Source organism: Alligator sinensis, unplaced genomic scaffold (assembly GCF_000455745.1).
Source record: "Alligator sinensis unplaced genomic scaffold, ASM45574v1 scaffold543_1, whole genome shotgun sequence".
Lineage (NCBI taxonomy): Eukaryota > Metazoa > Chordata > Crocodylia > Alligatoridae > Alligator > Alligator sinensis.
The window spans coordinates 147,792-160,320 of NW_005842055.1; the positions used below are offsets into that span (position 1 = coordinate 147,792).

General features: G+C 38.4%; 1 protein-coding gene across 1 annotated transcript in view; it reads left to right on the plus strand.

The window, feature by feature from the left end:
* Positions 1-12,529, plus strand: part of PCDH15 (protocadherin related 15) — a 922,022-nt gene that overhangs the window by 130,122 nt on the left and 779,371 nt on the right. Inside the window, exon 2 of the mRNA XM_025203355.1 lies at positions 9,604-9,722. Within this exon, the coding sequence (XP_025059140.1) occupies positions 9,632-9,722 (91 nt within the window). The 5' untranslated portion in view covers positions 9,604-9,631. The remainder of the gene's footprint in view (positions 1-9,603; positions 9,723-12,529) is intronic.

Consider the following 12,529-nt stretch of genomic DNA (forward strand, 5'->3'; position numbering starts at 1 on the left):
GAGGTTAGAGTTTACTTGAAGAATCAGGATGTTTTCAAGTCAGCAGACACACATGGGGAACACCCTAGGGTACTGAAGAAACTTCCTGAGATAATTTGTGAGCCATTGGCTATGCTTTTTGAGAACTCCTGAGCATTATGTGAGGTTTCAGGTGACTCCAAAAGGGTAAATATAGTGTCCATCTTTAAGAAAGGGAAGAAGGATCCAGCAAACTGCAGACCAGTCAGTCCAACTTCAGTACATATAAAAATCATGGAGGAGGCCTTCAAGGAATTTATTTCAAACTACCTGAGAATATCAGGCACAGCCAGCTGGATCTGCCAAGAGCAAGTCATGTCTAACTGACATCTCCTTAGAAACCAATGGGTCAATGGTCTGGGTAGGAGAGGGTATCAAGTGAGTGTGGATGGTCACCTTGCTGGGGTCATCTGACCCCAGTTGTCTTTCCTGCCTGGTGCAGGGGGCTGGACCAGATGATCTCTGAGGCCCCTTCCAGCCTTGCCATTTATGAATCTATGAGGTTTCTGAAGAGTTATGTAATGGCTCCGATATTGTACATCTTCACTAATGATTCTGAAGACAGGAGTGGGTGCATACTTAGAAAATGTGCAGATGACATGAAGTTGGGTCCAATTACAGATACTCTAGAAGGTAAGGATAGCATCTGGAATGACCTAGATAAATTGGGAAAATTGTCCAAAATCAGTTGAGTGAAATACATCAAGGACAAGTACAAAGTCCTGCCCTAAAGAAAGAAAGACCAGTTTCATGCACAAGTACCACCAGGGAAATAATTGACAGTTGTGCAGAAAAGGACATGGTGGTTACAGTATACCATAAAATGAATATAAGCCAATGGTGTGTTCTTGTTGGAAAAAAAGTGTTATGTACTGTGTCCAGTTTAGGGACCCATACTTCAAGAAGGGCATGGACAGATTGGAAGAAGTCCAGCAGAGAGGGGAATAATGATGTTATAGTTCTCAGAAATGTGACTTACAAAAACAGATTGAAAGAACTAGAATTATTTAGTGTGAATAAGAGAAGATGTGGTGGGGGACAGGGAGAGGGGATGGTGGAGAGGTAGATAACATTTAATAAGAGTCTTCAAATGTCTGAACAATGGTTACAAACAGGATGGGGATATATTGTTTTTGCAGCAGAACTTTTAGCCAGCAATCTTAAATTGTAACATGGTAAATTTAGATTGGATATTAGGAAAAAACTTTATCATTAGGTAAATGATTAAGCAATGAAACTGCCAAGTCAAAGGGGTCGTGAAATCTCCATCCCTGAAAGGCTTCCAGAGCAAGGTAGATAAAGAGTGACTGGGGTGGTTTTGTCAGGGATGAGCCTGCCTCATGCAGGGAGTTGGACTAGATCAGAGGTTAGCAACCTATGCCCCACAAGAGCAAATTGTGCTCTTTTGTTAAAAATCCAGCTCTTTCATTATTAAACTCACAGGCTAAATCCAGCCCACAGATCCTTTGGACTTCACCCATGGATGTGGAGCTTTGATAGATAGCATTTGGTGGCCGGGGGGCTGCCACTTTTCTCATGCCACTGCAGAGACGAATGCCAGTTACAACAGCAGGGACCAGCCACTGCCTGCTTTTCGACACACTGAGTGATCCTGGCCTGCACCTGGAAAAGGTTTTCTATCCCTGGACTGGATGACCTCCTTAGGTCCCTTTCAGCCCTACTTTTCTTTCATCCTAAATTGAGGGATGTTTGGACATTTGCTATTGATAACTTGTTTTGCATTGCAACAAAAGAAATCTGATGAAATATAAATCTATTTTTTTCTTTTTTGCTTCATGTATTGTTCCACAGTGTGCATACTGGAACTATGGGCACCTATACACATGTTGGACATCTGCCCCAATGTGTGGTTATCAGCACACACCAGAGCAGACTCAATTAATCGCTCCACATTCCAGCAGCCTCTGCATCACATGTATTCAGTGTCCCTGCACTTCAAAATGGCACCAGTGGTGGTTTAACTAAAGCTTACCAAATGAGCTTTAGTTAAAGTGCCTCTACCACCATTTTGAAGTGCAGGATACTGAATAAATGTGATGCTATGGGTGCTATAATTAGTTAAAGCACCCCACCACCAACCCAGAGCAGATGTAAAGATGCCCAATGTGACCAGTTTTATACTCTAATGTTTTTATATTAAGCTTCTCTCTATCAGCATGGTGTATTTAAAAGTGTTTAACAGTAGTACAATAATATAATAAATGAACAAACATCAGGAAAATAAACCCAAGATTTTTTTCTTTCATCTTAATTGTGAAATTTTCAGATGCTAATGGCACATGACCATAAAATTTTGGACAGATTTTTACTTCCCATGAAAATAAATGGATTATATGGTAAAATGCAATTCAGACCAAATGATATAAACTTACCTTGGTTTGGCAACTTTAATTTTCAAGTGGAAAAAATGGCCCCTGTCAAAATTATGTTAATGATGCTTGAACTAAAGCTCGTTTGACAAACTTTACTTCAAGCACCTCCTACCACCATTTTTAAGCACTGGTACACTGAGACAAAAGATTCAGGAGGCTGCTGGAGTGCAGCAGTTGTCATGCTCCAGCAGACTTGATTAACTGAGTCTGCTCTGGCATGCAGGTATTCCAGTGCATCGGAGCACCCTCTGTGCTCATGTGTAGGTGCCCCATGATTCCAGGCTCCCCCTACACTGAAAAATATTAATGGCCTAGCTGGGATCTGATCTCTGATTTTCAAAATTGTGCTTCCTGTCATGCATGTGTGGCATGGCAGGAGGCACAGCCAATAGGATCTGGGAATGGATCTTATTGTACCATTAAATGAATGTGTGCCAAGGGACTTAGATATGCACATATCCATGTAGATGACCAAGAGGCCTTGTATGTATGTAAAATATGGTTGGCTAAGAGCCAGATTTGCAGAGGAAATAAACCATGTTGTTAACTTACCCACGTGTAAGGGGATGTGTTGCCGTTAATCAATTTTGTGGCCCAGATTACATTTTTAAAAATAAAATAAATGAAACAAGCAATTTTGTCTGGATTAAAGAAGGCAGCACATCATATTACATTCCATTCTCTGTCTGAAAAAAATATTCTAAAAAGCATTCTTGGTGCAGCTGCCCTTTGTCTGAACAAGTCAAGTATGCCTTTTTGTGGAGATAAGAATTGAACAATACTGAATATTAGTAAAGTCAATTTTCAGTACACTTTTCTGGCAGAAGGGTGAAAATTCTGTGTGGTTATAGCAATTTTTTTGCTTTATAAGTATGTACATGAGAAGTTTAGTATTTTTAGAAGTGTTTGTAGAAAGATTTACATTAGAATTTTCATATGCGTGATAACTTTCAAATCTGACTTCTTTCATCTAGTTTATTAAAATTTTTCATTTGATCAGGAAAGAGAAACAAAAACTTGTGAGTAAAATGTCTGTTCGCACAACATAAATGATGAGTACCTAATAATAGAAGGTGAATAATTCACATAGCCCAGATTCTGAAATGTTTATTTATTAACCATTAAAAAATATTGAAGAGTAAAATCATCATAACCAAGCAGTGACTTCATGTATAATGTGAAATAAGGAAAAGGATAATCATTTTTAGATGGATAAATGTACTATGCACTTCAAAAAAGTACTTCTGTATGCTTAAGGCCATCCCTACTTTGAAAAGCACTTTAAGCAAGTGCTTGATTTCAGTCCATGCAGAAAATTAAGTTCATATTTGCTTCCTTTATATTCAGAGCCTGTAAATAGTTCACTTGACTCTGTTCTTACTGCACTTAGTTAAAGCTAAGATTTTTCAAACATGGAATACAGCAACACCACTTACTGTTTGGCTACCCCCAGTAGAGTTAAAAAATTGTATCTACATTATTCAGCTGCTATGAGATGTTTGTAATTCTACAAAGCTCTGATTTGGGATCTTAGTGCATTTCTGGAATCTGAATCCATTGGTTGTGGATAAGTAGAACAGAGCAAGTCAGGAAATGGGAACACCCAAAATAAAGGTTATGTTAGACTGTCTGAGGTGCTGAATGTCTCTAAGGTAAATGTGAGATGCAGATGCTCAGTGCCACGCTGAATCCTGTCCTCACTGGACTGGAGTGAAGACTTAAAGCTAAGTATGGTTTCTTGCTCTACATAATGTCACTAGAACCATGAAGCAAAACCCTAAACCTAAAAATGATCCATCCACAACTAATTTCTGAATGGAGTTAGATTAACTGAATTTTCATGTTTTCATGATCTTAATAATATGGGTGGCCCCTGTCTGTACCCCCTTGAGCTTATCCACATCCTTCATGAAGTGTAGTACCCAAAGCTAGACACAGTACTCCAGCTGTGGCCTCACCAACACTGAGTAGAGAGGGAGAAGCACCTCCCTGGATTTATTGGCAACACAATGGCTGATGCACACCAGAGTCCTATTTGCCCTGCTGGCAACTTCATTACACTTCATTGCATAGCCATACAGGAAGAGAACATAAAAGCTATGTAGTTTACATAGGACGTATCTCCATTTACTTGCTGGGAAATACTACCAGGGAAATACCAGATGAACTGTACAGTGCAACTTTCCTTGATCTAAAACAGATTTGTCCAACTGGTGGCCTACAGTTTACATGTGGCTATGAGGTGGTAAATTGTGGCCCTCAGGTTCCTGACCACCATTCCCTTTATCTCTGTGGCTGCAACAGCAGCCAGAGCCACTGGATTTGCCCTTCCATCTCTGGCTTCCACATTCTTCGACCATCACAGGGAGCTCAGGGTGAAGCCAGAGCCCTGAGGCGCAGAGTGCAGTGGCAGCAGTTGGTGGGGGAGGGAGCGGTTGGGAGCAAAGGGATGGGGTACAAGTTTACAGTTCACTGAAGAGTGACCTCTATGACATACAGCCTGGAGATTCATGACCCCTGATGGTTCAACTTTTGGGACGTGTGGCCCCCAGCTGCTTAGAAATTGAGCAGCCCTGATCTAACCTACTCTGCAGGGCTGGCATCTCAGCCCTTTCCCTTTCTAACCCTGTTCCAGTTTAGCTAGGAGACATCCCTTCTTCCCTCCTCCCCCCCACCAGCTCTTTATAATGGGAAATGCACATTGTCCCATCCCCCAATTCACACCTTTTTTTAAAGCCGCTTTGCCCCCCTTCTCTCCCCCACTACACTTTTAATTTAAATTTATTGGGAAGGATCTGGGCCACCTGGGAAATGAGTACTTGCACTGGGAAATGTATTCTTCCACATGTCTAATATTTGGAAAAGAGTATAGCTGGTAATATTAATAAATGCTTGAACTCTGAAAACAGGGTGCCCCTGAAAACCACTTTACTATTTGCAGCCTATTGCAAAATATAGCCATTAAATATTTACAAGTACTTTCATTTTTTACTTTTCAATTTTATTGCAATTGTAATGAACAGGGGAGGAAGAGAACTAATTCAAGTGTATAAGTTTTGGTCCTTGGAGTGGTTCTGGTTGGTTCCGTGAATAAATACTTGACATGTAAATAGGTATTTAATGAGTTTTAAAAACCTATATTAATTATCTAACCATGGTAGTTTCAGGGGACCTATTGTGTTTTGTCAAGTAAACAAATACTTGCCATTGAGTGTATTTACATTAGTCTAGTCTACTTAAAAAGTGAAGTATGGATTTATTCATGTGTGTCAGTGATTTTGAAGTGCTTGTATAGTATTTGCTAAAGTACCTTTTTGCTATACAGTAGCAGGGTGGGGGGGGGGCGGTTCTGCCCCTTTTACGAATGACTCTTGCAGGCTGGAGCTCTGCTAGCCTGCAGAGCTCTTTGCAAAAGGAGGAAATCCACAGGTTTCCCTGCTAAAAAGGAAAATCCATTTTTTCCTCTGATAAAACAGGGAAATCTGTGGTTTTCTCTGTTTTTCCACAAGAAATGGAGAACCCAGATCCCTGGTGATAACGTTTGTGTTCCCATACCCATAGACATGGGTTTATCATAGCTATAATAGATATATATATATATAGCTGAGTTCTGATCTCAGTATGTCAATGGTAACTGACTAATATGGTGTAAAATCAGGTTCAAAATTAAGTTAAGGATTTAAATCAATGTTTCTGCCCATTAAGGATAACTGGAATTTTGATTTAGTTTAAACCTAATTGTGGATTAAATATTTACTGGGATGATAGCCAGGCATGATCTTTTTTGGTTCATTTGCATCTTTCATTAATTCTTCCCCACTTTTTCCCTCCCCGCTCTTGATGAGGGTTGATTGAGATTTGAGTTGGAACAACTCTCCTCCAAGTAATCCAATGAAGTTCTGTTCCAAAAAAAAGGGTCCACTTATACTTTGTTGTATAAAATTAGGGAAAAAAAAAGCCATACAGAACTTTCCTTATCTAATTTCAGGAAAAACAGGCAACCCCCGCTTAATGCTTTTTTCACTTAGTGGTATTTCACTATAATGCTCATTTTATGTTTATACCTGATTCCACTTAGCACTCAATGAAGTTTTGCTATAACAGGCATGGTCACCATCTTGGGTCATTAAAAACAATTGTGGCCGCCATCTTGGGTTGTCAAATACTTTCAGTTTTGCTTAATGCTTGTTTGTTCAGGAAGCAATTAAGAACACTATATGGGGTTGGCCTGTAGTCATAAATTTGAACCTCTGATTATCTAACCATGGTAGTTTCAGAGGACCTATTGTGTTTTGTCAAGTAAACAAATATTTCCCATTGAGCATATTTACATTAGTCTAGTTTGCTCAAAAAGTGAAATATGGATTTATTCATGTGCGCCAGTGATTTTGAAGTGCTTGTATAGTATTTGCTAAAGCACCTTTTTGCTATACAGAACTTTCTGAACATCTGATTTTATAAGCTTCTGAAGGTATCTAATACATGTTCAAACAAACAAAGTAAAAAGCTACAGAATCCAATTAATTCCTTGGAAAATCCCACTTAAGCCAACATAACTAAAGCAGGGATGTATCTGGTTCATTATCTTTTTATTGGTTTTAGGAACCTGATCATGAAAGGAGATTAAACATCTAGTAAAGTTAAACATGTGTGAAGCAGTAGTGTAACAAGGTGGGGGCAACCAGGGCACTGCCATAGTTTTAGCTGAAGGATGTTATCTGAGCTCTCAAGAATTAGCATTATAAAATTAATCATTTTTATTTAACTTATCTATTTTCATTGTATTTATGTATATATTTATTTAATAGGAAAAAAAATGTATCTGGGACTTTTGAAATGCATATGCTTTTCAAACACTCCTCACTGTAGGAATGTGATCTCTTTAACTTTATGTATAACTCATTCTAGACTGTTTGGTGCATGTTTGTAATCAAGATGGTTTTGTCTAATATTTCTGAAAAATGAAATCTTTTAAGGTGTTTGACAACTAATGCTATCTAAAATTATTTTATTAAGATTACAACAATATTTATGTTCCAATTACAGAACAGATTTGCTAAGTCTTCAATACATGAAGGGTAGTTTCAAAGAGAATGGTGGTGAATTGATTTCTTTTTTCTCTGTGGTCACAGGGGAATGGACAAGAAATAACTCTTCTGTATATCTTATTAAGAAATGCTAGATTTCCCTCAAAATCTTTGATGATCATTTTGGTGACAACTTTTTTAAAAAGCCATGTGTCTGTTTCCTTCATATTGTTTAACATATCTACACAGAAACTTAAATTAAATCAATTTGTTCCGTACGATAAAACTATAGGTTAAGAAAGAAAAGCTAAAAAGCTAAAAAATGTTTGCTGCTGCTAATAGAAATCATGTATATCTTTTAACAAAACCCCTGCTTTTTCTTGGGTACAATAAATGTAGCATAGTGTAAATTATCTTGAAGGAAGCTTTGAAGTCCTAACATGATACTGTTGTTTGTGATGTAAATAAATCCTTAAGAAGTAATGGTGCAAATGGCCAGATGAGAAGTTCAATTTCTGGAAGGAAAATAAGTGGCTTTAATAATTGCAGATTGATGATAGATTAGATTGCTTTGATGTTGAAGTCCGTTAAGTAGGGGAAAGAGTCTGAGTGAAAAATGAAAGAAAATACAGTTTTAGACATAGTAAAAATATGAGCAGAAATTGGTATGAAAATCTGAGGGGTTAAGTACTTGGGTAAAATGACAGCAGTATGCTTTTTTTACATAATTGCTTATGTTTCACTATTCTTTGTGTCTTTCCATCTCAGGCTTTTTGTTGTTCTATCTGATACAGCTTTTATGTATGGTTTTATGCGAGAAAATATATTAAGAATAGTACTGTTTTACCAATGAATTAGATGAATGATTTTTATTGGCTAAGTAAATAGAGGCCATGTAATATCACTCTGGAAAAAGCTTGTTTAAATAAGCCTACTCTCACTTGAGGCCTTCAGTTTTATTTTAGGGCTGGTTTGTTGTGCCTGACATAGAGCAATCTGAGCTGTCATTGGAAGCATAGCTGCAATCAGTTGGAACCCCTTCTTTTATAGGAAAGCTTCTGTTGTCTGCGGGTGAGGAACATCTATCCAAGCAAGTTTTGCAGTTGGACAGTTAGACTGACTTTTCTAATCAGGACAACACTAAGTGTCAAGACTACACTGAAAGAAGCACATTTTTATTTGCTTAATACCTAGATTTCTATAAAACAAACACACCAAGCTCAAACTCTTGTTGATGGCTGATGATTACAAATCACTTAGCATAGAAACAGATCTCACATTTCCTTGCCTTAGTGCCATGATAACATTGTTTTATGGTGGCAAAAAGTGAAAGCAAATAGACATCCATGCATTTTGTCATGCTGGGGATGCCCTCATTTATGGTCATGACCGACAGTAGTAATAATTTGTGCAGCTTTACTTTGGTGGATATTTATTTGCTGTATGGTGGGAGAGTATGGGTAGCCTGGAGTTGCCCATGCTCCCCAGTCCCCCTGGGCAGGGGATAAGGGGCCCAATCCTGTGCACCTGGAAAATTCCCATGCAGGATTGGGCTCCACAAGCCCTGGGAGAGCCTAAATGACTTTCCCAGCCTACTGAGAGAGATCCCTGGGAATTCCAGGGTCTGTCTGGGCAAGTGGGGAAAGTTGAGGTTCCCCCCCCATTACTGAGACATGCCCCAGAGATCCTAGGGACATGTCCAGGTAAGCAGGAGAAACCTGTCTTTCTCTGCTTTCCCATATCCACCCTAGAGATCCCAGGGTTGCAGCTGAATAAGCAGAGAAAGCCAGGAGGGTGCACCCAGTGCTTAGGGGGCTCAATCCTGTGTAGAAATTCCAGGGGCATGAAGGAATGGGCCCTTCAAACTGCAGAAGAACACATGACCCATTGTCCCATTGCATCAAGAAGCAGGACAACAGGTGCATGTGAAGCAGGTCAGTTGTACTGGGACATATCTCAGTATAGCTGATCCACTCTATTTGGCCACAATTTTTTCTAGCCTTGACTTTGTTTCTGTTTAACAACTAGTTCTTGTTTTATGCAATTCAAGACCTCTGTTTTAATTGATCAACTATAACAATTATTAATAACTGCTTTACATTGACATTTGTGTTTACTTTGAGTTACTGATTAAACATGTTAAATCTGTCTCTTCCTTGTTTCAGATCTTCCTTGAGTGAAGTTTGACAGAAAATGTTACAGCAGTTTTGTCTATGGAAATGGTTCACTGTGGGAATTGCAGTTGCTACTGTCTTGACAGATTGTTTGGGCCAGAATGATGAAGGTAAGCAAACATTTTAATTCAACCGTTTTTCTAGAAGTACAAATGTGTATAACAGTTTTACCAATGAACTGATATTTGGTAGAAAAAACATATTGTTGATTATGTTGCTTTGAGAAGACAAGTTATAAAAAGAATAGTAATAGTAAAAGAGCTTTATAATCGTGTCATAAAAGCTGTTTCCTAGGATGGTAGAAAATCTCCATAGTAGTTTTCTTGACAGTCAGAGACTACCACCAAAGTGCAGCAAGAATATCATGAAAATTCTGCTAGGATAGGGAAATGTCGAGAGTGTTAAGTGGTTAAAAATTTATTGTAAATACCCTCCATTTAGTATCTCTTCAACTGAAGTGTAGCTTCCTGTGTGACTTGGAAGTTGGCAAGATAGTCAAGGAATATTGAAAATAAATTAAAATGATAATAAGATGATCTGCAAGAAGAAGAAATATTATCTAACTGTTCAGTTCCATGTGTTAGCCTGCAATTGGATGGTCCAAAGAAGAATATATGTACATGAATGTCTCATGCCCCCTGGAGGCTGGGGAGGCACGGTGACCACCCACCGTTGATGGGGGCATGGCAGCAGTGAGTGGGGAGCTCCCACAGACCAACGGCAGCCAGCAGTGATTGGTGACCACCTGCAGATGCCACTGTCTGTCAACAGTGAGGGTGGGGTGGCGAGCCATGACTACCTGCAGGCGCCACCAGCAGTATTGGCAGCGCTTCTTGCAGGGGGTGCACGTGAACCCGTACGCACCCCCTATATGTTGCCAATGTGTATGCCTGAAATGATACGTTTTTAGGAGTCTTGAATTTGTTTACCCTAGCATTTTATCTCATCTGTCAGTTGGACTGACCACCAAGTGACAGTGAATAAAGGCTATTTGGTTTCCACTCAAGTTGGTGAATAAGTTGGCAAACCTGCAGCAGTGGGACTGAGAGGAGCATCCCTGGAAATTGCAGCAAAAACATTTACTAGGAAACCATGAAAGGATATATTCAGGAAGCTGTTGATTAGTATCCTGAAGAGAAACCAGAGTAAAACTGAAAGCATTAACATTTGAATGTGTGAATCAAAGATAAATCTCAAGATATTTTATATAGAAATATACCAGTTACCACATCAAATGATATTTTTTTAAAGAGAAAAGGAAATTTGATCTATAGTTTTGATATTCCTGTCAACTGGCCATAACATTAGTGCTGAGAGAGACCCAAAGTGCAGATCTACAAGAAAAAAACAGAAGTGCAGTAATCATAAAATGCTGGGACAAAAATAGACCACATTAATCTTTGATGTCCATTCACTGAATTTAATGGAAACATGCCAATGATGCGTTCAGCTCAGTATCTGCAGTCAAATTAGAATTGCATGTAATAAGTTTAAAAATCAGCATTTTAAAAGAAAGTAATGTTAAAGAGAGAGAGAGACAGAGGTCTGTGTTGACTAGAATGGAACAAACAAGCCACTGCAGTCTCAGAATAAGTTCTGTTCAATTAGCAGGGAAAGAAAAGGCTTTTTTGCATATCTCAAAAATGCTAAGGGTAGCCAGCAACAGAGGAAATAATATTGCAAAAACACAGGGTTATAAAATACTTTTGTTTGACTTTCATTCCATGTATGTGTGAAGTATGGAGCCAACTTTTTGATTGATGTTAAACAGAACACTGCATCTCTATCTGCTGTATCTGCAAACTGTATCTGACTACTAACCTGATTCTCACCGTTCTAGGAAGTGGTAGAATTTGAATTTTCCAAAACACTTCAATGATCCATACTTTTTAAAACCACAATGAAATAATCTAGATCAAACTTTTAGTTGTGTGTGTGTGTGTGTGTGTGTGTGTGTGTGTGTGTGTGTGTGTGTGTGTTTTGAAAATATGTAGAAGGAAACTGAATCTCTGGTAGATTCCTTTGAAAAGGGCATATCACAGTATACCACTGACATCTGGAGCAGTAGTACTGCATGTAAGGCATATCTGTCACAGACAGTTCTGAGTTGCATTTAATTCTGAATCATCACTCATGTCTTTATTACAAGTTCCAGACCTACCACAGAAAGCAACAGTACAAGGAAGATTTCCTTTGGAGAAAAAAAGATTTTACATTGTGGGACTCTAGAAGACATGTCCAGCATTAGGTGTTTTAATTACTGTCTAGCTTACAATGAAATCTATGAAATCTATGAAGTTAGGGCAAAATCTAATTTAGGTGGAAATGCAGGATGGCATTGTTTTGTTTTGTTTTTGTTTGGTTTTGTTTTATGTTTTTTTAATCCACAGAAATATTACTATATTCCTTTCCAAAAGAAGTCTATATTTGAAAGTGCACTGAATTCTTCATAAAAGTTTAGAACCAGAAGTCAACCTTGTGGTATTTAGTTTAAACTGCTGCAAAACATGGATTATCATGTGCTTTAATTGTCCTGTTTTTATGAAATACCTGTAAAGTCAACACCAGTATTTTATTCAAACTTCGGGATTTTATTGAACACGAGTGGTTAGAATTTTATCTCCTTACCTGAAAGACAACAGTGTCAGTTTATACTGTGCTTACAGTTACTCATTAATTACTCTAAGGGAGGAGTCCATCCAGGAATTGCCAGTGTAACTTAAACTTAGAATTGAAATTTAGGCTGTTTACATTAACATATTATCCACATTTCTAAACCAATCCCCCCCCCCCCCCAATAGAATCTTTCAGTGAAAGAGTAAACAATTGAGCCCATTGATATCATCCTGGTGTGGTTAAGTCAGTGCACATCATCAAACTAAGATTCATAAAATTATGTACATGAAGAGAAATGTTT